Here is a 26548-nt window from a genome sequence, read left to right as displayed (position 1 = left end):
TCAGCAAGTGAAGATTAATCATACCTGTGGGCAGCCCCTCCTTGCTTCCTGCACATGGACCACCCTTGCCTCCCTGCTCATCCTCCCACATACTCAGGGGATACAGCTGGCTCTGTGGAGTCCTGGAACCCCAAGCTTCCCTCTCAGTGGCTGCTCTCAGCATCCACAAGTCGCTTTTCTGTGGCAGGAAGAGGCAGGCAGCCAAAAGATTGGGTTTCCCACTTGCCAAGAAGGCCCAGGCCCCAAAGCCACAGGCTGAGTTGCTCACAGGCAGCAAAGCAAAGGATTTTGTCTGCTGATGGAAGGCCTTGACCACATTTTCTCCAACCACAGAACATGCCAGAGATTCAGACGACTGATCTGACCTCATCAAATCCTGAATCATGCTGTATGAGTGGTGACACTGTCTGACCAATTACTTTGAATTTTTAAAGAAAGCGTGATTTTCCACTCTATGGAGGTCATTCTCATGTGGATAAAGCATTTCACATCTTTTTAGGAGGGCAGCTCTGAAGTGGGGACCTCCCACACTTTTGATCTCATCTGCTGCTATCCTTCTTCCAGATCGAGTGCCCTGTAACTCCATATCCCACCCAATAGGAATGCCCAAAGCAATATCCAGTGTAAAGCCATGTGTTGACTCAAATAAACAAATGCAAGTTTTGACCATGTGAATAGACTTTCTGCCTTAAGGGTGGTCTCATTATACCCATTTATGCAGCCACTCCTTTCACAAATATTTATAGAGTCATTATTATGTGCCAGTTCCCGGTCTCATTCAGTTCTGTGCTCCACCGTGTCACAAAAAGAGTACCAGCTCTAGAGTGAGTAAACATGGGGTTCCAGGTCTACTTTGTGACCTGCTAACATTCAGCTAGAGAGAAACTGAGAAATGGGAGGCATCTGACTCCATCAGGAGAGCTTGTGCCCCTGATATAATTTAGATGTTTGTCTCCTCCAAATCTTATGCTGAAAGCTGATCCCCAGTGTTGGAGGTGGGGCCTAGTGGGAGGTGTTTGGGTCATTGGGGCAGATTCCTCATGAATGGCTTTGTGCTCTTTTTGCAGTCATGAGTTCACATGAGATCTGGTTGTTAAAAAGAGTCTGGGACCACCCCCCCTTGCCATGTGACACAACTGCTCTCCCTTCCCCTTCCATCATGAGTAAAAGCTTCCCGAGGCCTCAACAGAAGCCGAGTAGATGCTGGTCCTATACTTGTATAGCTTGCAGAATGGTAAGCCAAATAAACCTCTTTTCTTTAAAAATTACCCAGTCTCAGGTATTCCTTTATAGAAATGCAAAATGGACTAATACAGCCCCCAACCTCATCTTTTCTCTGGGTCTGTGCTATCCATAGATAATTACACCACTGGTATGCACAGTTCAAGGGTGGAGGGGTGCCAGGGTAGCTGTTTACTGGGCATGGGGGCAGTGATTAGAGAACTACAGGTGTTCACATACATGCATCTGTGGTCCCTAGTGGTGATGAACAGTGCTGACAGTGGTACAAGAAAGAGGATCCTAGCTGGCAGCCAGAGCCAGGAAATGACTCTTCCTACACGATCACCTTCCAGTGTAAAACTCTGAGGAGTCCAAGAAATCAGTTGAACTTGGCCATCCAAGTTCTTGCAAAGGTATATTTGTCAAGGTAGGAAGGTAGAACGTATATTTTTAATATATTTTACCTTGACTTACAACTTTTTAGACACTTCATATTTAGATCTCATTTGTACTTTCACTCCAGGGCCTACCTGTATTAGAGGCAGCTTGCTGCAGGCAGAAAGGAAGTGATCTTACTGAGAAACACATAAATGCAGGAAGGAATGAAAAGTAATGAAAAAGGTAAACATGTAAATTAATGTACATGAACATTGACTCTATAGAATAATAATGATATAGTCTGGAGTTTAAAATATATGTAGAATTAAAATGCATGACAATAATACCAAAAAGTGGGCAAGTATAAATGGAGTTGTGTGTCCTAAGGTTTTAGCATTATTTGAGAACTAATAAAAAGTACAAATTTATACAAGATTAATATATTAAGAGTGTATATTGTATATTTTAATGATTAAAAAAGTAAAAAAATTATAGCTAACAAGCTAATCATAGGGAAAATGGAAGAGTAAAAATTATGCTAGTACAAAAGAGGGCAAGAAGAGAGAGAAAACAGAATATAAAACACTTGAGACAATTAGACACCAAATAACAAGAGACTACACACAAATCTAAACACATCTGAAATAATATTAAATGTAAATAGTTTGACTACAATTATAAAGACAAAGATTGAAGGAAGAACAACATAATTATGTTTGCCTGTAAATACATGTTAAATATGTGAACACAGATTGAAGATAAAGGAGGAAAAAGATACACCATGCAACCACTCACCAAAAGATAGTGGTGAAGCTATACTAGTATCAGAAAATTTTTCAGAAAAAAAATCAGCACTAGTCAAAAGAATATTTCAAAATTTTAAGAGCATTCATCAACCAAGAAAACATTAAAAAGTTACAAAGTTCTATGCACATAAAGTATAACTTCAAAATACATAGGCAAAAACGTCGCCAGAACTAAAAGGAGAAACAGACAAATCTACAATAATAATGAGAGGCTTTAACATGCTTCTTTCAGTAAATAATTGAAAGCTGGAACTGATAAAGTTAAAAAAGATTGGGAAAATAGCTAACAAGCTATTCATAGGGGAAATAGGTAGACAAATATCTTCTCTATTTGTCTATTCACTCAAATTCATGGTTATTGTGGAATTTGACCTAATAGACAAATATAGAAGGTGGCACTCAACAAATATGTACACACATACACAGACATATATATATACATATTTGTGTGTGTATGTGTGTGTATATATATGTATATATATTCTCAACAAATTTCCGGAGATTAAAATCATTCACAATACGTTCTCTTCTTTAACTATGGAAACACACACAAACACACACGCACACAGAAAGAGAAGACATATGTATCAATATTAGGAATGAAAAATGAACATCACTATGGTTTTTACCAATGCCTAAAAAATAAAAAGTATACACACACATGCAAATCAATGTAAGCAAAGCTGAGAAAATGTGAGTAACATTAATGGTTTGTATCAAAATCAATATGCTGGTTGTGCTACTGTACTAGAGTTATGCAAAATGTTACTTTTGGGGAAAACTGGAAAAAGGTACACAGAATCTTTCTATTATTCTTTACAACTTTATGTAAATCTACAACTATCTCAAAATTTGAGTAAAAATATAGGATTTTTATTAACAACTTCATGCTAATAAATTTGGAAATTCAGATGAAACAAATTCTCAGAAGAAAAATGCATCTTACCAAAACTGATATCCAAAGAAGTTGAAAATTTATATAGTCCTATTTCTACTAAATAAATACAATGATAATTTAAAATCTTTCCAAAAAGAAATCTCTAGTCCCAGATGGCTCATAGGTGAATTCTTCAACCATTTTAAAAATCTATAGCACCAATGTAAGTCAAAGTATTCCAGAAAATGGAAAAGAGAAAGTATTTCCTAATTTGTTTCATGAGGTCAAAATACCTATGGTTTGAAAATCAGACCAAAACATTACCAGAAAGGAAATTTTTAGGTTCTCTCTCTCATAAACACAAGTGGCAACAATTACTAACAAAATATTAGCATATCAAATCCAGAGTTATATTAAAAGGACACTACATCATAGCTAAATTGAGTTTATTCCAGCAAAGTTGTTTCAACATTCAAAAAAGTCAATTGGTGCAATTCACTCCATTAACAAGTAAAGTATAAAACTCCATATGAGCATTTCAACAAATTCAGAAAAAAATCATTTCACAAAATTCAACAATTCATTTTAGGGGTGGGGGTAGGGGGCAAAATAAAACCTCTGCCAATTGTGAACAGAGGAAAATTCCTTAATCCAATGAAGGGTAGCTACAAAAATACTACAGCAAACATCATACGTACTGACATAATAATAATGAAACTTTTCCCTTGAGATTAGGAATGAGACAAGGATGCCCGTTATCACCACTTCTATTCGACATTGCACTGTAGGCCCTAACCTGTAAAATAAAGGGGAAAAAAGTACAAAAATTGGAAGGGGAGAAATGGAGTTCTGCTTATTCAAAACTGGTAGGTAATGATTGGGTATGCTGAAAAATAAACAACAACAACAACAACAAATATCCAGTCAAAATTTGCAGAAATATATCATGTAAAGGGATTGGAATATTAAGTACTGTAAAGATGTCAGTCTTCTTCAGATTGATCTGTAAAGCCAATGCAATTCCAATAATTCCAACGGAAAAACCAAGTCTAGCTTTAAGAACAAATGTGGAGGACTTACTGACCAAATATCATAAAGCTTATTAGAAAGCTTCAGTAAATTGAACTGTGCAAAAATAGGAAAAATAAAAGACTAATAGATCAGAATAGAGAAACCATAAATAGACCTATACATATGTGATCCTTGACTTATAAAAGAGATGACACTGCTATGCAGTGGGGTGAGGACAGGATTTCCAAAAAATGGTGTTGACTTCTTTGGATATTCATGTAGGAGAAAAGTTAGCAGCTAACTCACAACATATACAAAAATTTACTTAATGTGAATTAAAGATCCAAATGTGAAAGATAAAACAATGAAGCTTCTAGAAAAAACATGAAAAAATATCTTTATGACCTTGGGGTAGGCTGAGCAGGGTGACTCACTCTTGCAATTCCAGCACTGTGGGAGGCCAAGGTGAGTGGATTGCTTGAGTGCAGAAGTTTGAGACCAGCCTGCGCAATATGGTGAAACCCCACCTCTACAAAAAATACAAATATTAGCCAGACATGGTGGCTTGTGCCTGTTGTCCCAAGTACTCAGGAGGCTGAAATGGGAGATCACTTGAGCCTGGGAGGTTGAGGTTGTGGTGAGCCCATGTTCATGCCATTGCATCCCAGCCTGGGTGATAAAGCAAGACTCTGTTTTAAGAGACAGAGACAGAGAGAGAGAGAGAGAGAGAGAGAGACTGATGTTGGGGTAGATCTCCCCTCCTTTTTCTCCCCTCCCCTCCCCTCCCCTCCTCTCCTCTCCCTGCCTGCCTGCCTGCTTGCCTTCCTTTTTTTCTGAGGCAAGGTATTGTTATGTTATGTTGCTATGTTATTGTTATATTATGTTATATTGTTATGTTGCCCAGGCTGGTCTCAAAACCTCCTTGGGTTCAAGGGATCCACCTACCTCAGCCTCCCAAAATTCTGGGATTACAGGCGAGAGCCACTGTGCCCAGCCAGAAAATGATTTATTTGTGAATCTGGGGCCAGGTTTGACTTCTGAGATGTAGGAGTGATCCCTCTCACTCCTACCTCCAGCTTCCTCTCCTCTTCCTCCACTGTCTCCCTCTGCATTTTTACCTCCATCTTCACCTGCACTCCCCATGCTCTGATGCCCTTTAACTCTCCAGGGAATCCTACCTTTGTCCACCACCCATGTATACTGAGCCTCCTGGAGGAGTGGACAGGAGATAGCTTGACCAGAGCTCATTTGCTCATTTCTAAGATTGCTTAGATTTCACAGAAGTCTTAGCTGGACCCATTCCTTCTAGGGAAGCTCCATAATGAAGGGTGTAAATCCTATTATTGTGGAATGTTCTAGGGAAATGAGAGGTAACCTAGAAGTCTCTTTGTAGGATATAATTCTTCCATTACTCATTCTCTGGATGAGACCTTTCCTTAAGAAAACTGAGCAAGGAATGCCATTCAGGTTGGGGAAGACATAAGGGACAGGATTAACTATGCTTACACCTGCCCCCTTCTCTAGACTGCAAGTTTCCTGAGTGTATAATATCAAATCTATTTCTTTATCTCCAGAGGATAGCACATACCAGGTGCCTGCCAATGTCTGAAGAAAGAGAAAGAAATAAAGAAGCAAGAAGGAAGAGAGGAAAGAGGAGAGGGAGAGCTTGAACTTTCATTCCCTCTAACTGAGCTGCCTTCCATTTGGCCTTAACATCCTACTTAAAGGGCATTTAAAAATACTCTTCCCATTTGAAAACAGACAGGGACTGGAGTAGCCAGTGAGTCCCTGTATTCCTTCTTTCAAAGTTCTAAGTTGGATAAATTGTATTTGTTTTTGTTTGTTAACTTAGGAAAGCTGCCTTTTGACATTCTTCCATTTGAATTCATCTTGTGGGGTCTAGAACCTCCCCCAGAGCAAACAGCCCTATTCAGTACTTTAATGCACAACACAGATTCAAATGCGTAATTAGTTCGAATTCTTCATGCCCATGCCCCACTTTGCCACATCCTGGGGCATTAATTTACCCAGTCTTCTCTGGGCCAAATACAACCCATCCAATAAGGCGTTTAAAAAAAAAAGTTGGCTGTTTATATAACTTCCTCTTCTTTAATTTTTATATTAGGCGTTTCCAGAGGAGAGGCTAACGTCACAGGGCCTCATTCCAGATGTTGTTTTGAAATGAGTGTAACCATGGCATTGCTGGAGCCTGCAGAGTTCATCTGGGCCAACTGAGTCACATCTGGGTGCAGGGCCACTCTGGCAAGGGGAGGCAGGGAGGGAGGCAGCCAGGGCATGGACTAAAGTGTCCCTGTAAGAAGGGAGAAGTGAGTGGGCTATTGAGTACTCTGAGCTTCTCCAGAAAGGATATGAGGACCTGCTCTCGCCTTTGACCTTGCTGACCTGGCACCTTTGATTTCAGGACTTGCTTAGACAAATGAAACCCTCCCTTGCTTAGAATTCACTCTTGGATCTTTAAGGATCACTTGTGCTCCTTAAAAAAAAGAACAAGAGATCTCGGGTTCTGAATTGGACAATGCCCCTCTCTGTTGTCCCAGTTCATTCCTGCCTCAAACTTGACTTCACGGTGCTCATCACCTCTTCCGCCACCCCCAGCAAATTCTTCCACGCCCCTGTGAGCTCCTGCAAGCTGCTGCGAGCCCATATCCCTCTGCCCATTCCCACCTCTTACCACCATCCAGACTGGTTTCCTGGAATACCCTGCTTTCAATAGCCACCTCCCCCAGGATGCCCCTCCCCACACTGTCTGCCCTCTCCAGTGTACCCATGATTTCCCTAACATGTCTGTGCCTGTACTTTGGCCACATCAAAGATAAGAATAATCTGGTTTGTCCCTGTCTCCATCATTATCCTCTGAGTACCATCAACTATAACTCTTGTGCACTGTCTAGTACGTTGAAGGGACTCCATAAATGTGATTGAATTCATTAAGTGCTTAATTCCTCAGAATTAGTGCCCTCATGCTAAAATAGAAATAATCATCATCATAATATCTATCAAGCAATTATGGTGTGCACTGTTCTGTTTTAGGTGAATTTTTCTCATGTAAGTGCCTATAATATTATCCTTATAAAATTCATATGCGATATATACTATTTTTAACATTCTCCATTTAACAGGTGAGAAAACTGAGGCACAGAGAGGTAAAGCGGATTGCCTAGGATTACACAGCTAGTCACTGAGAAACAACCTAGGCAGTCAGATTAATGAGCCCACACCCCTAACCCTTGTGCCATATTGCCCTTCAGAAATAGCAATACTGCTATTATCATATTAGTATATGTATATTTGATAATATGCATCATTAACATATTATACTACCTTCCTCCCAAGGTTTGGGGGAAAGGAAGACAATGAGATAAGAGTTGTGAAAATATTTTACAAACCAAAATACGGACCGGGTGTGGTGGCTCATGCCAGTAATCCAAGCACTTTGGGAGACCAAGGCGGGCAGATCACTTGAGGTCAGGAGTTTGAAACCAGCTCAGCCAACATGGTGAAACCCCATCTCTACTAAAAATATTTTTAAAATTAGCTGGGCATAGTGGCAGGCTCCTGTAGTCCCAGCTACTCTGGAGGCTGAGGCAGGAGAATTGCTTGAATCCAGGAGGCAGAGGTTGTAGTGAGCTGAGATTGCGCCACTGCACTCCAGCCTGGGTGACAGAGTAAGACTCCGTCTCAAAAAAAAAAAAAAAAAAAAAAAAAAAAAGTGGTGCACATGTGAATCACAGAGAGATGAAAAGGTGAAGTTTGTTCCTTCCCCTGCCCAGGTCCCTCCCCATGCCCAGTGCTTCCCCGTGCCATCTAGCCATTCCCAAGTATCCGGTCTCCTGCCGTGGAATAAGGTACAAGGACAGAGTGACAGACGTGCTCACCTGTGCCCGGAGGCCCCAGCATAAGCACTCAGACCTCTCCTCTCCTGTCTTTGCAGACGCATGTCCCTTCACCTGGAATTCTCTCCCATCCACCCCTGCTTAATATAATTGCACACCCTTAAGAGCACAACTCACCATTTTCCTGACCATTTTTCCAGCCCCTCCTGTTTTGCAGGTTGGGACAGGGCACCTCCTTCCACTACTACCCTCAGGTGCTCAAGCTGAAACTTCTACCCCCAGGTGCTCAGGCTGAAACTTGCAGTTGAAGTTTACTTCTCTCATTCTCTCACATGCTACATCCTTGCACCAACAAATCCCTACCTTGGCCATTCTCAGTGCCTCTACCCACACCACCTCAGTCCAAGTCACATCATTTCTGGCCTGGGTTATTGCTGCAGTCCCCCCAACTGGTTTCACTCCATTCTCCACTCAGTAGTCAGAGTGCTCCTTTTAAAGCACCAATCTGAGCATGTCACTTTCCTACTCAAAATCCTCCAATGGCTTCCCATCCTTCGTAGAATAAAATTCCAAGTCCTTGCCACAGCCCTTGTTCTGGTCCCTGGCTGCCACCTCAACTTGGTCTTCTACCATTCTCCTCTTTCCTTTTACCCCAGGCATACTGGTCTCCTTGATGCTCCCAAGCACACTCTTGCTTCCTGTCTTTGCACATGCTGTTCCCACTGCCTGGAATGCCCTTCCCCAGGTGGTCATGTGACACACCCCTCCACTTTATTCAGGTCCTTGCCAAAATGTCACATCTTTAGGGAAGGCTTTGTGGTTACCTTTCCAAAAAAAAAGGCAGTAACCCCTCCTCATCACTCTCTATCCCCTTTTCTTGCTTAATATTTCTTCATAGTCCTTCACTATTTAATATAATATTATATATCAAGTTGTTATTATCTGTATCCCCAAATCAGAATAAAAGTTGCAACAGTGCAAGGACTGAGTCTGTTTTGCTCGCTCCTGTGCGAAACAGCAAAGTATTTACTGAATGAAGGAAGGAATGACAGCACCCCCAGAGACGTGCTCCCTTTTTCCTTTGAGCCTCCCACAGCCCTCCTATACCCATCTTGTAATGTATTTTTTACTCTATTTTAAGTAAGTTATTTCAGGGCAGAGACTGGACCCCCAGCGTGCCTTGCAGATAATAGGTGCCCAGGAAATACCTATGATATTAAATGGAAGCATGTGAATAATCCATTCCAGAATTCTGCTGAGGTCTTGAAATAATTTTTGAATTTCATTTAGGTAAGGGCTAATCTAGATACATTCATAATGTCACTAATAAATTTGACTCTCAGTTGGTGGATTGGATTTTTTCACATCATTAATGGCAGCCTGGGAGCCTGGCAAGCCTCCCCCAAACCCACTGGGCTGCTGGCTTCTCCTTCTACCCTATTAAGTGAGTGCAGGACATATTAATAAAAGTCATATCATGGGTTATAGAGGAGACTGGGCTGGGTGAGGCCCTTAAGGATGCTGTGCAATCCTTAAGGCCCTTAACAGAAATGTTGTTCATTATGTATATTAAATAGTGATTTCCCTCCTGAAGAAGGCAATCTGTACAGAGGTGACAGACCCCTTTCAAAGGTACTAGAATGCCTTCCCTATTTATATTCCTAGCCTGGCAGTAGGCTACAGGAGAAATGTCTCTACGTTGGCTCATCACTGAGTTGGCAGCACTGACCCCATGGTTCAGGGCCATTTGGACCCTTGAGAAATCTCACCTTTCACAGAAGGCACAGCACTTGATAGGGAATAGTTTGACAGCAAAATCTTTTAATCAGTCTAGATTTCTGCTATTCTGCAATCTCCATCTCATTATGATGACAAAAATTGAAATATGATATAACAGAAAGGAAAACATTCTAAATTCTGGCAGGTCCCCAAACACTGCTTATTTCCCATTCCCTTATTGATGGCTACACTTGCCACCTTCAGCATCTACACCTATGTTGAAAATGGGAGAGGACACCTGGAAAATGTTCACAGTCAGCATTCAGGGAACAAACTCACTCATCTGGCACCCCTTACCTTGCTTGCCATAAGGCCTCCTCATCTGCCCAGACCCTGTAAGTCTGTTTCTACAAGTCTACAAGAAAGATGTGATTTGACCTGCCTATGCTATGTTCTATAGTACCTGTCTAGAGATGAGAGCTTCCCAGTGTATTCACTACCACATCTGGCATTTTCCATCAGGGATCTAAGCTCAGTTTACCTTAGAGTGAAATAGTGCTTCCCTGAACCTCTCAAGCAAGAGTGTTAACTGAGCCTGATTCACTCCCATGCTCATTGCTATAGTTCCAGTGGGCCCTACCTCAACTTTTTCCTTGCTCTCTTTCAGAATTACAACTCTGCAGCTTCCTGATTTTTGAATAAATGGATTCAAAGACTTTAATTCACAGCACCAGAAAACAACTGCAGGCTCTTTCAGGCCTGCAAAGCCTGGACATACCTTCATGAAGAATATCCTCCTACAAGTCTTGCCTCGATCATTCCCAGCTACTTGGAGTTGAGCAGCCTCAGATGCCAGTGCTAGATCAGGAATGCTGCTGGGCCCAGCCTCCGATGTGTCTGCCAGCTGCACAGATGAGTGGAAAATTCCCTCCTTGCCCTGGGCCAAGGAAATCTCAGAGGGATCAGGATATTTCTCATCAGGGCTAGAGCCATCGTCACTGGTCTTAGCATTACAGAGCATCAGGGACCTGGAGATGGATCGAAATTTTGCAGATTTTCTGTTCTTTCCAGTGCGGCTGTGTGACTCCATCCTCAAAGAGGAAGTGAAGCTGCTTTTCTTCCTTTCCTGGTCTCTGGCCCTTGGTTGATGGGTGGCCACTGGACAGGGCTTAGCTGCCACTTCATGAGTCCCTAGAGGAAAGAGGAAATGGGAAGAAGCAATGTGACTTGCTGCTGACAAGTGGAGCTGCACGAGTCCTGGATCTGAGCCACAGGTTCTTGGTGCCCATGAAGCAGGACAGATGGGCAGATCATCCTTTAAGATCACTGGCCCTTCCAGTGTGCCAGCCAAATGGGGCTCAGTTAACCCAAGCAGTAACACCTACTCCACTCCAAGTATCATGGAGACCTAGCCCCAGAACTTCTCATTCTACAGATGGGGGAACTGAGGTGCAGAGAGGGGAAGTACTAACACAAGGCACTAGCAGAAGAGCTAGTAATCAGTCACAGGAGACAGTTTAGGGATCATAGAGGCCAGTGCTTTGTGAAGTTTTTAAACTTGGAAGCCATTCTTTAAACAAAAGTGTGCAGTGAACTCCAGACTATAGAGCAGACCAAAGATGGGAAAACCGAAAACTAAGTTCCACTTCCCTGGTCCCCTTGGTAACTCCACCCTTGGTAACTCCCATGGCATCTCCAAAGAAACCCCAGAATCCATGGAGGTGAGTCTGAAGACCACTGATGTCTTATGTCCTCCATTGACAGATGAAGAACCCAAGGCTAAGAAGGTTAGAAGTCTTACCTAACACTGACCTGCCAGAGTTGATGCGAGCATAAAAGGTGACACTTGGCAAATGCCTGCCAAAGGGATGAGCACATAACAGGTTCCCAGCAAACATGAGTGCCTTTCTCCAGGCCTAAAGTCAAACACTTGGCCAGAGTCGCAGTCAAGCCCAGGGGCTCCTACTTCATCACCTACCCCCACTGGGTCAAACTCTCACAGCCAGACAGACCAAAGATGGGCTTTCCAGTCAGGCCAAGAGCCTGGCTCAGCTTTGCCAAGAGGAGCCTCCCATGGATTCAGTTTCCATGAAGCAGGTGGTGAAAGAGGCCCTGATGCTGTATTCTAAAAAGTTCTGACTCAGGCCCAAGCCACAAAAGAGAGGCTTTGGCCAGAACAACAAATTGTGGGATGCTCTTGGCCCATTGGTACTGCTATTTACACACATCCAGTATTGAATAAGGAATAGCAGAGACCTAATAACATTTCATTACATCAAAATCCTTTCACATATCCTCCGAAAAGAGAATTTCTGCCTAACAGTAAACTGTTTTTCAACACTCAAATTGCACACATTTATTGTTTTCTGTATTAGCTCTTTGATTTTATCAATTTATTCACCAACCATCTCAGCAATCAATAGCAACAAACAAAAGTGAATGAATGATTGATTGAAAGTCTACAATATATCAGGCACTGTGCTTGATGCTTTAGTATAAATTATTTCAGTGTTGATCCATTTTATTAAGCACTCTCTTGTCAACATGCCTAAGTTTTGTACTGTATGTCATTCCATCTCAAATGATAGTAAAACTCCAACCACAGACAAATCCAAGCCTCTGCAGAGTTCATGCCTGACTGTGGGTCTCTAAGCCTTGAAAGAGACATTCTCACTCCTGAACAGATTGGTACCATGAAACATTCATGGCCAGCAACTGGGCCGCCAGCTCTGGTCAACAGTAGTACTGTTTCACTAATCAGCCTGATAACACATTTCCAACAATGTCTGTTTGAAAACTTCACTATGGTGTGCCAGGTATTGTTCTCATTGCTTTACTATTTAGTTCTCATAAACTCTATGGTAGGCTCCATTAATATCCTCATTTTACAGAAGAGATACTAAGACACAGGGAGGTTAGGTGACTTTCTCAAGATCACACAGCTAGGACTCAGTAAAAGCAGGAATCAAACCAGGAAATCTGGCCCTGAAGCCTGCATGCTTTACCCTGGCTCTACCTTCTCATTGACTATTGCCTTTCTCACCTTTAGCCTCAATCACTTCCTCTGTGCTGGATCTTTATCCTCAGCACATAAACACACTCAAACCTTTTCTGTCTTTCAAACACTACATATTAACTCCATGTCCTCCTCTTGTCACTTGCTTTTCCTTTATCCCCTTCATGTCTTCTTGAGCAAATGTTCTGCACTTTGTACTTCTTCCCCTCATACTTACCTCCTCTTCAAGCCTCAGCCCAGAGTCTGCTTCCTTTCCCTACAGCCACTGAAACTGTTGTATCAAGTCTGCCTTTTACAAACCCCACAGCCATGAACCGAAGTCCAGAGGTCACAGTCTGCTTGGTTAAAAAACTTGCTGCATTTTAGAGGATTTGTTAACCAGTATATCAATGCTCAGATCTACTGGCAGAAGAAGACATAAGTTTCAAGCTTTTAGAGTAGTTTTCTCTTTTACCTCATTATTGCCTTTAGTTCCAGATGTCATCTTCCAAATGCAGATTGTGAATGTTCCTCTGCCCCCATCCCCAACCCAAGAGTTCCTCTGCATCCTGCCAATTCCAGTTCCCAAAACTAGTGACTCTCCACACCAATGTCGCCATAAATATTCATATAGCCAAACTTCTTTTCATTTTGATCAGTTCCTTAGGAGTTCCCATAGTTCACCATGGTTTCATGGGGAAAGATGTGTGTGTGTATGTGTGTGTGTGTCTGTGTGTGTGTGTTGGTCACAGCTAACACTGGTCCATTAGGCATTTGGAAATTTGTAAGATAATCATTGCTGTGTTAAAATCCTTCTGGACTTTGCTGGTGCTAAACAGGAAAGACATAAACATGGGGATGCTGAGGTCCACCATGTAGAGGGGCTGCCTGTGAGTGAAGCCAACACAGAAGGCACAGAACTCACAGAGGTGGGAAGAGAGACAGAGATAAAGGAAGGAGGACAGAGAGAAAATCTGAGAGGCACTGAGTTCAGACATGAGCATCCAGATACAGCCATGTCTGAAACCACATCAACCTAGGCAGTTATGCAAACAAATAGACTCTTCTTTTTGCTTTTTTTAAAAAATCCCTCCTGGAATAGTGGCTCTTCTCTCTGCCATTTTTTATGCCATTGCTGGCATAAAACATGGAAAACAGTGACATCCAAGGGCCAAGAGGGTTTTTGAAACTCTCCTATCCCACCCCAAGCCTAGGAGAGAAGCCAGTCATGGCCAGTCAAGGCCTCAACTCTACCCCCTCCATGCCCCAGTGCCAGGCTCTCGTATAACAGCCTCTTGCATTCTTGTTCCACCAAGAATTGCCACAGTCTGCATGGATTCTTGAAATGCAAACCCAATTCCCTTTCTCTTCCACCTCCTCTTTCAATGTGCAATAACTGTCCCAGCAATAGCAAGGTCACTCACTAGGCATTTTCCAGGACAAAAAAAAATTGGGGGACCTTTGGGGCTAGGTGTAAGGTTGTGTGCTTCACTCAGTGGTGGAATAGTTGGCTGCATGTAGCATTTAAGAGAACAGAGGGATCAAATTCCTTGGTGGATTTGTGCTAATCCCAATGTACCATTTGCAGGAGTGTCTGATGAGAACCGACAGCTTTGAAAAATAAGCTATTTTGAAGAGAATCACCACTTTCATAACCTAGGCTCTCATGTGGGATGGCAGGGCCCATGGGATGGGAGATGGCAATGAACCAGGGGGCAAGGAATTAATCCTTTGGTTAAGAGTGAAGGCAGTTTTCAAAATGAGCCTTGTCATTATGGAAATTTTTTTTTTAAGGAAGAAGAGAACAATTGCAAAAGAGCTGTAGTGGAGAAGCCAGAATTGGACTTCTGTGGGAGATTGCCTTCCCTCCAGGCCTGGCATTGAGAGAGAGGAAGGGAGAGAGAATAATTGAAAACACAGTGCTGTGGTCACATGGTTCATCTTAGCTTCAGTAATTGAGCTCAGGACATTGGAACCAGCTATTGCTCCCGAAAGGAACCGAATGTCAGCAGAGCTTGGGGGCAAGCCTGTGCCATTCTTCCAGTCCAGCTGCCTTCAAAAGGTTGGAACTAATGAGTTTTCCCTTATTTTTCCCCAGGCTCTATGACAACTTGTCAAACTCTTGCCAGATTTTCTCTGCCTCTGGTGGACCCTCCACAAGACAGCCTTGTGGGTCTTCTCCAGAGGATTCCGGGGCGGCGGGAGAGGATGCACAACGAAGGTTTCTAACATGGCTAAGCTAATGTGATCAGTTGCTTTTACTTCCCAGCAGAAAAAACTGAGAAGTTCTGAAACTCCCTAGAAAACTGCTCTCCAACTCCCTGAAGGCTTCCCCATGTCTCCCCAACTGGGCTAGTGTATTTGCTCTTTAGTTCTATCATCCACAGAATACTAGATCTGGAAGGGGTCTCCCCATCACATCTTATAAGGGTAAGGACACTGTGCCAAAAAAAGTGGGACAGGACTGACTCATCATCATAGTTATCGGTATATGTTTTTACTATGGCAGAGCTGTCATTTATTTAGAAAATGCAGAGCCAAAAGTATAGAGCTGAATTGAAAATAAATGGATAGTTCCTCCCCTTTAAAGAAGTTCAAAAAATTGCAGAATATGTGCTGTGAAGCAGGATCAGTTAGTCTGTCCCTCCCTTCCTCCTCCTTCCTTCCTTCCTTCCTTTTTGGGTTTTTTTATTTTATTTCATTTTATTTTATTTCATTCAGCAAGCACTTGTTGAGAAACTGTCAAGTACCTGTTTTTGTGCTAGGCAAAGCTAACCCACCAGAGAAAAGGTCACAGTATTTCCATCTGGATAAAATACATTTAACTCACTGGAGATCTTTGGGAGGGTAAATAACTATATGGAGAAAGGAGAACTAGCTGGTAAAATGTGTTTCAAATTGCAGAATTCTCCAACAGTGTCCTATATCAAAGGCAATTTTTAAAGTTTGGTCACTCTAGCCCAGGGGATAATTTTTGTCTTTGTCAATTAAAGAATAACTCAATGATAAGGAATGAAGAAATGTATTGTTCTTTCTCTTTCTAAAAGAATATCTTAGGTGGGGTACAGTGGCTCACGCCTGTAATCCCAACACTTTGGGATGCTGAGGCGGGTGATTTGGCTCAGGAGTTCAAGGGCAGCCTGAGCAACCTGGTGAAACCCCATCTCTACCAAAAATACAAAAAAAAAAAAAAAAAAAAAAAAAAATAGCCAGCGTGGCAGCATGTGCTTGTGGTCCCAGCTACTCAGGAGGCTGAGATGGAGAGATTGCTTGAGCCTGGGAAGTGGAGGTTGCAGTGAGCCAAAATCACAGCACTGCACTCCAGCCTGGACAACAATGAGACCCTGTCTCAAAAACAAAAAGGAGTATCTTTAACAGGATTCCATTGGATCTGTAGCTGGAAGTAGTTCTGTGTACGTCTCTATACACTGCATAGAGGACTAGGAAGACAGTGTCTCTGGGCCTCAGTTTCCCAACTGGTAATTTAAGCAAGTTGTGTTGAAGTTAGTTTCATATCTGTCATCTTTCTTCCTCTATACTGTCACCTCCTGGAGAGGAGAGATAGATATAGTCTCATTAATTTTTGGTCCCCAAAGCTTTGATGGGGGTTGACACAAAGAAGGGGCATTCGGCATGTTCAGTGAATGATTGGCAGATGAGTGTTTCAGAGGCCCTTTCCAACAGACTTTTCCAGGACATATGAAGTGTTCTCAAGGAAACCATCTCAACTAGGACAACAGAATGATGGACTACAGGTAACCAACCAACATCAGAGTGACAAGGAGCCACAGTGGGTTAACCTCAGAGTAGAAGATAAGTCAAGAGTCATCAGGGAAGATTTTCAATGCTGCTCCTCAGAAAAGTCCTTGAGACCCTGGGGAAGCCCCTCACAGGGACCACTGCACTTTCAGCATCCTGGAAGGAGAACCTAACTATCAGTGCACAGGCATGAGTGGGGCATCAGGATGGCCTCAACAAGATCCAGGCCTCTGGGGCACAGGATAAGTCAGAAAAGGGATTTCCCATTCAGTATATATTACCTCCAATATGGTAAAGGCCTGCTATATAGTTAATCTCAAGAAGGAGCTAGATAAATAAAGGTGTTTCCATCCAGATAAATAAGGGCATATCCACCCATCATTGTTCTTGAGAGACTGGCTAAAGCTCATTCCTCATGGAATCCCTGTGCCCAGAGCAGGACTTCACACTTAGGATGCACTCAGTCAATGTCATTGTAGAATGAAATGAGAGGTCAACTGCACAAAGCTACAGTGTTGTTAATTAGTAATTGTTAATAATTGGGAGGATGGACAAGCAGAATTATAAACACACTGCTTAAAGGCTTAGGCTCTGAAATTGACCTTGCCCTGTACGCCAGATCTGTTGCTTAGTATCTGGACAACTTAAGCAAAGTATTTAACACCTTTATGGCTTGGAGATAACAATGCTAACAACTGTGAAGGCTAAAGAAAATAATTCTGAGAGATACTTAGCTTATTGTCTTGCACATAGCATGGACTATAAAAAAAAAATGCTACTGAGAAAACAGTAAAAGAGGAGAAAAAAATTCTAAATGTATATGAATGGGAGATTTTGTTAAATATATTATGATACATTTGTATGATGAAATACCATGCAGCCAATCACAAGAATAAAATAGATACATATATAGATTTGGAAATAGGTCTGCAATATATTGTAAAGCTGAAAAACCACAAAATAGCTCGAGTTGAGTTTTATTTACAAATAACTTACTTGCATCAATAAAATCAAACTATTAATAACTTTTTGGGAGGGTACAGCAAGGTGCTAGGGGATGATATTTACAAGGAGTCTTTCCTTTCTGTGTAATTTCCTACACTTGATTTCTTTTTACAGCAATCATGTCACAATTATGATGAGAAAAATATAGACTTTCTATTCGCAGGAACAAAATAGAAATTTATGCCTAATTTTTTGTCAGCTAGTAATTGTGAAATAATTTTATCAGGTTCTAAAATGTCTGGTGGAAATTTTGATTGGAATTGCTTTGCATTTATAGATGAATTAGGCGAGAAAGTCTTCCCATCCAGGGACTTTTTTTTAAAAAATTGTTATTTTGTTTTTATATTCCTTCAATTTTTCTTTTCAGACTTCAATAACATTTTATACTCTTCATTTGGGCTGTAAATATGATTAATTACATTTTTCCTGAACATTTTTTCTATTTTGAATTGAATTATTTGTAAAATATATTTTCTAATTGGTTAGTGTTTACATATACATAAGTGACTTTTGTATATTTACTTCATAACTTGCAAACTTGCAGATTTCATATTAATTCTAACAACTATTCAGTAGGTTATTTTGAATTTTCAATCATGTAACCTCTGAACATTAACAAACTTGCTTCATTTACAAATATTTGGGTCACTTATTTCATTTTGTTTTCTAATTTTACTGACTAAAGTTTCTAGAACCTTAGTAAATCATGATGACAACACAGGATTTTCATTTCTCTTTCCAGACATTAATGGAAATCCCTGTAGTGTTTTCTGGTACGTAGAATATTGACCAATATATTGAGACATAATTTTTTTATCATATTAAGGAAATACACGTTACCAATGATAATTTTGGAAGCATTTTCATCAAGAATGGGTGGTTGTTTATTAAATACGTTTTTTAGTTCTTTGGCACTATCAGGTGTCTTTCCTCTTTTGATTTGTCAAAATGAAGAAATATACTAGTGCCTTTCTTACAATTGAGCTACCTATATTTTGTTATTGTTTAAAGTCCCATTAAATCACAGTGTGCATCTCTTTTAATAGATAACCGGATTGAGTTTGCTAACATTTTATTTAGGACTTTTATATCTATATTCACAAATAGGAATGGTCTGCCATCTCATTTGGGTTGTCTTAGGTTTTAAAAAGAGCAATAAGAAGCTGGACATTTCTTTTACTTTCTGAAATAGTTTAATAGTTTAAAGTACATCTAGTCCTAAAAGCTTGAAATCTTTTTTCCATAAAATTTTTTGGTCCTGGCATCCCCTTTAGGTAGTTCTTTGAAACTTTTTCCATTACTTCCTTGGTTGGTCTATTTTAATTTTTAAAAAATTTCCTCTGTTAATTTTGATCACTTACATTGTCATAAAAGTACTCTTTCATCCAGATTTTCAGGTTTGTTAGTATAGAGCTGTCTATCACAGACTCACAATTTTAAATATTTTCTAAAATCTGTGCATATGCTCTCCTAACTAGTGTCCTGCATTTCTGTTGGCCTCCCCCTTCTGTTTGCCTTGCTTTATCTTCACTGAGGGCTATCTGTTCTATTAGTACTTTCCAAGGACTCATTCTTAGAAGCAGTGAAAACATCTGCTTTTTGGGGTTTGATTTCCAACGTATTTATTTCTGCTTTAGCTACTTTTTTCCTTCTTGCTTTTATTTGTTTTGTTATTTTTTTCTATCTTCAAGAATTGAATATTTAGTTTCCTCAAACTTATTCTCTTTTAGAAATGATAGTATATCATGTAGTGGTTACATGTTGTAGCTTTACAGCCTAAGCAGACCTAGGTGTCAATTCCACTCCAACAATTTACTATACCTGACCTTGAAGAAATCTATTTAGCATGCAGTGGAGAGGAGGGAGGCTGGAAGAGGCTCGGCTGCAAGGCTGTAAGGAGGGCTGCTTGGGGTGTCAGGCACAGTAGACCAATTCAGCAGCCAGGGATGGGAGCAGCTTTGGGTTCTTCTCATAGGAAGTCCTCAGTAGGCAGCCTCCTCATTGCTGTCTTCCTTCTCCTGCTGCTACTGCTACTGCTGCTCAGACAGACAGATGCTGCCCAGCTGGATGGAGGGTGCGCATTCTTCAAAAACAGCAGGAGGGGGAAACAAGATGGCCGACTACATGAAGCCAGGAAGTGTTGCTCCCACTGAGAGAGACCAAACTATCAAGTGAGCCACCACAATTTGGGCAGCTCTTCAAAGAGAAAAAGCCAAGGGTAGGTAGAGGTGATGCTGAAGCTGAGGCTGAAGAGGGAGGAAGTTGGGAACCCTGCAGGGGTACCCAAACGCTGTTAGGGCTAGTTCCTGGCCCAAACAGTTCCTGGGAAAGGGGTGAGTGAGGGAACTGAAGGATGCCTCACTCTTGCCACTAGCCTCTGGGATTCTAGCTACAGGGGACCCTGCATCACACAAGGATGTGGGAGCTGGAAGGGGATCTCCCCAGTGAACAGGCAAAAACAGGCCTTCAGACAGCCTGGAGCTGAGGAGTTTGTGTGCACTGGACAGCTCCAGCAGAGAGCAGTCATAGGTGGTCATCCCCCAGGACTATCTATTCCCCTCTGGAAGGCGCTGGCCCCAGCTGACCTTCCAGCCAGGAGAGAGCAGGGTTGGCTTCCCTGGGAATGATGCACATCTGTTCTGCAAGCCTTCCTACATGCCAGCCCTTCCCAGGGCTCATGCCTAGCCACCCTGCAGGAGCAGGTGCACAGCACAGCCTCCTCAGCCCAGCCTGAGTGCATTCCTCCACCTGAGTACTTTCCTGGTGATCTGGAGCACATAGGATCCCCAGTGCAGCCAGAATCCAACCACGGATTCTGACAGAGCCATGGGATGTCCTGGTGCCCCAGGGCTACAGTACAGCAGCTCAGGAATACAAAGCCAAGATCTGTGGTTGGCACTTGATTGAGGGAGGATCCTCCACCCTCAGAGTGTGGCAAGGGATAAGGTTCAATCCAGAAAGGGTAAAGAACATCTTCCTGTTACAGCCTTTCCCAGAGGGGGCCCTGCATCCCAGAACATCTAACGAAAGAAACATGGGCACATAACTGGTGATCAAAAGGGTCTCCCCCAAGGCTCATGAGCAGACCTGGTGAAGGGGCCATTTGTCTCCACCCCCGACTGCAGAGCACACCTGTCAACATGAGGAAATACAAAAGAGTAGTGTGACTGGCTATTAGCCTAGCTATTGGCCATCACTCTTCCACATCATCTACTGGATCACAGCCTAAGCTGCAACACCAAAAATTATCTTACCAATATATGCATCTGTGAAACCAAACACAAGAATTCACCCACACATAAAGATCCTGTACAGAGCTCCGACCCTCTGAAAACATCCAGAAACAAAGCCAACTGAGTATAATCAATTTACACCACAGTTAAAGGAACACTAACCCTTGCAGATGAGAAAGAACCAGTTACAACTCTGGCAAATTAAAAAGCCAGTGTCCCTTACCTCCAAATGAGTCCACTAGTTCCCCAGCAATGGTTTTTTGCTCAGTCTGAAATGACTGAAATGACAGACATAGAATTCGGAATCTGGATAGCAAGGAAGCTCATTGAGATTCATGAGAAGATTGAAGCCTAATCAATCCAGGAAATCCAGTAAAATGATACCAGAGCTGAAAGACAAAATAGCCATTTTAAGAAAGAACCAAACTGAACTTGTAGAGCTGAAAGACTCACTATAAAAATTTCATACTACAATCAGAAATATCAACAGCAGAATAGATCAAGCTGAGGAAAGAATCTCAGAACTCTAAGACTGGTTCCTTGAATCAGCTCAATCAGATAAAGGAAAAGAAAAAAGAATTAAGAAAAATGAACAAAATCGCTAAAACATGTGAGAGTATGTAAAGAGATCAAATCTACAATTCATTGGTATTCCTGAGAGAAAAGGAGAGAGAATAAGCACCTTGGAAAATATATTTGAGGATATAGTCCACAAAAATTTCCCCAATTTTGCTACAGAGATTGATATGCAAATATGATAAATATAGAGAATCCTGGCTAGATACTACACAAGACAACCATCACCCAGACACATAGTCACCAGATTGATCAAGGTCAATGCAAACAAATATATATATATATCTTAAAGGCAAATAGAGAGTAGGGTAAATTATAAACTGAAAGAACCCTATTAGGCAGCAGCAGACCTCTCAGCAGAAACCTTACAAGTCAGAAGAGATTGGGGGCCTATTTTCAGCATTCTCAAAGCAAAGAAATTCCAACCAAGAATTTCATATCCTGTCAAACTAAGCTCCATAAGTGAAGGAAAAATAAAATCATTCTCAGACTAGCAAATGCTTAATGAATTTGTTTAAACTAGACCAGCCTTACAAGAAGTCCTTACAGGAGTGCTAAACATGGAATTAAAAGGATGACACCTGCTACCACAGAAAACACACTTAAGCACATAGCTAACTAAGCTTTATAAGTCAAGCAAACTAGGCTTCATAAATGAAAGAGAGCTAAAATTCTTCTCAGGCAAGCAAATGCTGATGGAATTTGTTTTAACTAGACCAGTCTTACAAGAGATTCTTAAGGGAATACTAAACATGGAATCAAAAGAACAACACCTACTGCCACAAAACAAAAAGAAAAAGAAAAACAAAAAAACAAAACAAAATGCACACTTAAGCACATAGCCCACAGGCACTATAAAGCAACTACACAATCAAATCTATATAACAATCAGCTAACAACATGAGGATGGGATCAAAATCACGCATATCAATACTAACCTTGTAAATGTAAATAGGCTAAATGTTCCCACTTAAAAGACACAGAGGGGCATGCTGGATAAAAAGACAAGACCCAACCATCTATTATCTTCAAAAGACCTATCTCATGTAGCTCCCATAGACTCAAGATAAAGGGATGGAGAAAGATATACTATGCAAATGGAAAACAAAAAAGAACAGGAGTCACTATCTTTAAAACAGACTTTAACCCAATAAAAGTTAAGGGGATAATGAAAGGCATTATATAATAATAAAGGATACAATCCAACAAGAAAATTTAACTATCTTAAATATATACTGCACCCAACATTGGAGCACCCAGATTCATACAACAAGTCCTTCTTGGCCTACAAAAAGACTTAGATAACCATACAATAATAGTGAGAGACAATAGCATCCCACTGACAATGTTAAACAGATCATCAAGGCAGAAAACCAGCAAAGACACTCTGGACTTAAACTCAGCACTTGACCAGTTAGACCTACTAGACATCTATAGAACTCCACACAACAACCATAGAATATATATTCTTCTCATCCACACGTGAAATATATTCTAACATAGATCACATGTTAATTCCTAAAGCAAGTCTCAGTAACTTCAAATAAGTTATTGAACTCACACCAAGCACATTATCAAACTACAATGTAATAAAAATATAAATCAATATCAAGAAGATTTCTCAAAAGTACATAAATACGTGGAAAGTAAACAACTTGCTTCTGAATAAACTCCTAGATGAGCACAGAAATTAAGGCAGAAATTTTAAAAACTCTTTTAAATTAATGAAAATAGGGATACAACTTACCAAAATCTCTGGGATGCAGCCAAAGTAGTGTTAGGAGGAAAGTTTAGAGCCCTAAGCACCTTCATCGAGAAATCAGAAAGATCTTATATTAACAATCTGACTTTGTACCTAAAGGAATTAGAACAAAAAAAGGAACAAACTAACCCAAACACTAACAGAAGGAAAGATATAACTAAAATTAGAGAAGAGCTGAATGAAATTGAGGTGCAAAAATCCATACAAGAGATCAGTGAAACCAAGAATTGTTTTTTCAAGAAAATAAATAAGATTGATAGACAGCTAGCTATATTTAAAAAGAGAAGGGCTGGGCATGGTGGCTCATGCCTGTAATCCCAGCACTTTTGGAGGCTGAGTCAGGCAGATCACTTGAGGTCAGGAGTTTAAGACCAGCCTGGCCAATATAGTGAAAACCCTGTCTCTACTAAAAATACAAAAATTAGCTGGGTGTGGTGGAGGGAGCCTGTAATCCCAGTTGCTTGGGAGGCTGAAGTGGGAGAATCACCTGAGCCCAGGGAGTCAAGGCTGCAGTGAGCCAGGCTTGCACCACTGCACTCCAGCCTGGGCAAGAGAGTGAGACCCTGTCTCAAAAAATAAATAAATAAAAATAGTTTTAAAAAACATTTTTTAATTAAAAAAATCTTGACTTACAGTAAGAATTTACATTTTACATCACAGTACACAGAACACATAAACACCCATAAGATATACATGTATATATAAATAAATAAAGATGGCATTATAACTGATCCCAAAGACAAACAAACATTCCTTAGAGAATACTATGAACAAATCTATGCACACATATTAGAAAATCTGGAGGAAATAGAAAAATTCCTGGAAACACACAATCTCCAAAGATTGAATCAGGAAGAGATTGAAACTCTGAATAGACCACTATCAAGCACTGAAACTGAATCAGTAATAAGAAACCTATCAACCAAAAAAAAAAAGCCCTAGACAAGATGGATTTACAGCCAAATTCTACCAGATACGCAAAGAACTGGTATCAATCCTACCAAAACTATTCCAAAAAACTGAGGAGGAGGCACTCCTCCCTAACTTATCCTATGAAGCCAGCATCAGTCTAATACCCAAATCTGGCAGAGAAACAATGAAGTAAGAAAACTCCACTCCAATATCCCTAATGAACATAAATGCAAAAATTGTCAACAAACTGAATCCAGCATATCAAAATGTTAATTCACCATGATCAAGTAGGCTTGATTCCTAGGATGCAAGATTGGTTCAATATACTTAAATCAATAAATGTGATTTACTATATAAATAGAATTAAAAGCAAAAACCATTAAGATCATCTCAATGGACACAGAAAAAAAAACTTCTGATAAAATTCAACATTGCTTAACAATAATAATAAACACCTAAACATGGCCAAGTGCAGTGGCTCATGCCTGTAATTCTAGCACTTTGGGAGGCCAAGAGGGGCAGATTGCTTAAGCACAGGAGTTAAAGGCCAGCCAAGACAACATAGTGAGACCTTGTTTTTACTAAAAATACAAAAACTAGGCCAAGCAAAATGGCTCATGCTTGTAATCTCAGTGCTTTGGGAGGCTGAGGTGGGTGGATCACCTGAGGTCAGGAGTTTGACACCAGCCTGGCCAACATGGCAAAACCCCATCTCTACTAAAAACTGCAAAATTAGCTGGGTGTGGTGGTGCATGGCTGTAATCCCAGCTACTTGGGAGGCTGAGGCAGGAGAATAGCCTGAACCCGGGAGGTAGAGGTTGCAAGCAGCAGAGACTGCGCCACTGCACTCCAGCCTGAGTGACAAGAGTGAAACTCTGTCTAAAAAAAAAAAAAAAAAGAATTCAAAATACAGAAACTAACCAGGCATAGCACATGCCTGTAGTCCCAGCTACTCAGGAGGCTGAGGTGGGAAGATCGCTCAGGCCCAGAATGTCAAGGTTGCAGTGAGCAATGATCGCACTTGCACTCCAGCCTGGATGATAGAGTGAGACCCTGTCTATGAAAACAAACAAACAAACAAAAAATCTCTCAACACACTAGGCATCTAAGGAAGATAAACTCAAAATAATAAGAGTCATCTATGACAAACCCACAGCCAACATCCTACTGAATGGGAAAAAGCTGGAACCATTCCCCTTGAGGATTGGAATAAGACAAGGATGCCCACTCTCACCACTCCTATTCAACATAGTACTGGAAGTCCTGGCCAGAGCAATCAGGCAAAAGAAAAAAATGAAAAGCATAAAAATAGGAAAAGAAGAAGTCAAACTATCTCTCTTTGTTGTCAATATGAATCTATACTTAGAAAACCCTAGACTCCAACAAAAGACTGCTAGAACTGATAAACGATTTTAGCAAGATTTCAGGATACAAAATCAATGTACAAAAATCAGTAGCATTTCTATACACCCATAATGTCCAGGCTGAGTGTCAAATCAAGAACACAATCCCACTTACAATAGCCACAAAGAAAATGAATAACGAAGGAGGTGAAAGATGTCTACAAGGAGAACTACAAAATACAGCTGAAAGAAATCAGAAATGAAATCAATAAGTGGAAAAATATTCCATGCTCATGGGTTGGAAGAATCAATATTGTTTAAATGGCCATACTGCTCAAAGCAATTTAAAGATTCAATGCTATTCCTATCAAACTATCAGTGTCCTTCTTCACAGAATTAGAAAAACTATTCTAAAATTCATACTGAATCAAAAAAGAACCCAAATAGCCAAGGCAATTCTGAGCAAAAAGAACAAACCCAGAGTCATCACATGACCCAATTTCACACTATACTATAAGGCTACAGTAACCAAAACGGCATGGCACCAGCATAGAAAATGACACATAGACCAAAGAAATGAAATACAAAACTCAGAAATAAAACTGTACCCCTACAACCATTGGATCTTCAACAACGCCTACAAAAACCAGTAATGAGGAAAGGACTTCCTATTTAATAAATGTTTCTGGATAAACTGGCTAGCCATATGCTGAAGAATGAAACCAGAACCTTACCTTTCACCATATACAAAAACTAACTCAAGATGGATTAAAGGCTTAAATATAAGATCTCAAACTATAAAAATCCTAGAGGAAAACTTAAGAAGTACCCTTATCAACATCTGCTTTGGCAAATAATTCTTGGCTAAGTCCCCAAAACCAATTGCAACAAAAACAAAAACCGACAATTTCAGATGTTGTTTTGAAATCAGTGAACTGTGGTATTGCTAGAGGCTGCAGAGTTCATCTGGGCCAACTGAGTCATGCCTGGGTGCAGGGCCACTCTGGCAAGGGGAGGCAGGGAGGGAGGCAGCCAGGGCATGGACTAAAGTGTCCCTGTGAGAAGGGAAAAGTGAGTGGGCTATTGAGTACTCTGGG

The 26548-nt window shown here is 40.9% G+C and overlaps 1 protein-coding gene across 1 annotated transcript in view; it reads right to left on the bottom strand.

Annotated features, from left to right (window-relative positions):
• Nucleotides 1-26548, bottom strand: part of IL16 (interleukin 16) — a 137261-nt gene that overhangs the window by 84596 nt on the left and 26117 nt on the right. Inside the window, exon 2 of the mRNA XM_023193388.1 lies at nt 10645-11057. Within this exon, the coding sequence (XP_023049156.1) occupies nt 10645-11057 (413 nt within the window). The remainder of the gene's footprint in view (nt 1-10644; nt 11058-26548) is intronic.

Source organism: Piliocolobus tephrosceles, chromosome 6 (genome assembly GCF_002776525.5).
Source record: "Piliocolobus tephrosceles isolate RC106 chromosome 6, ASM277652v3, whole genome shotgun sequence".
Classification (NCBI taxonomy): domain Eukaryota; kingdom Metazoa; phylum Chordata; class Mammalia; order Primates; family Cercopithecidae; genus Piliocolobus; species Piliocolobus tephrosceles.
Note: the sequence above shows the minus strand (reverse complement) of the source record. Positions and strands in the feature narration are given on the sequence as shown.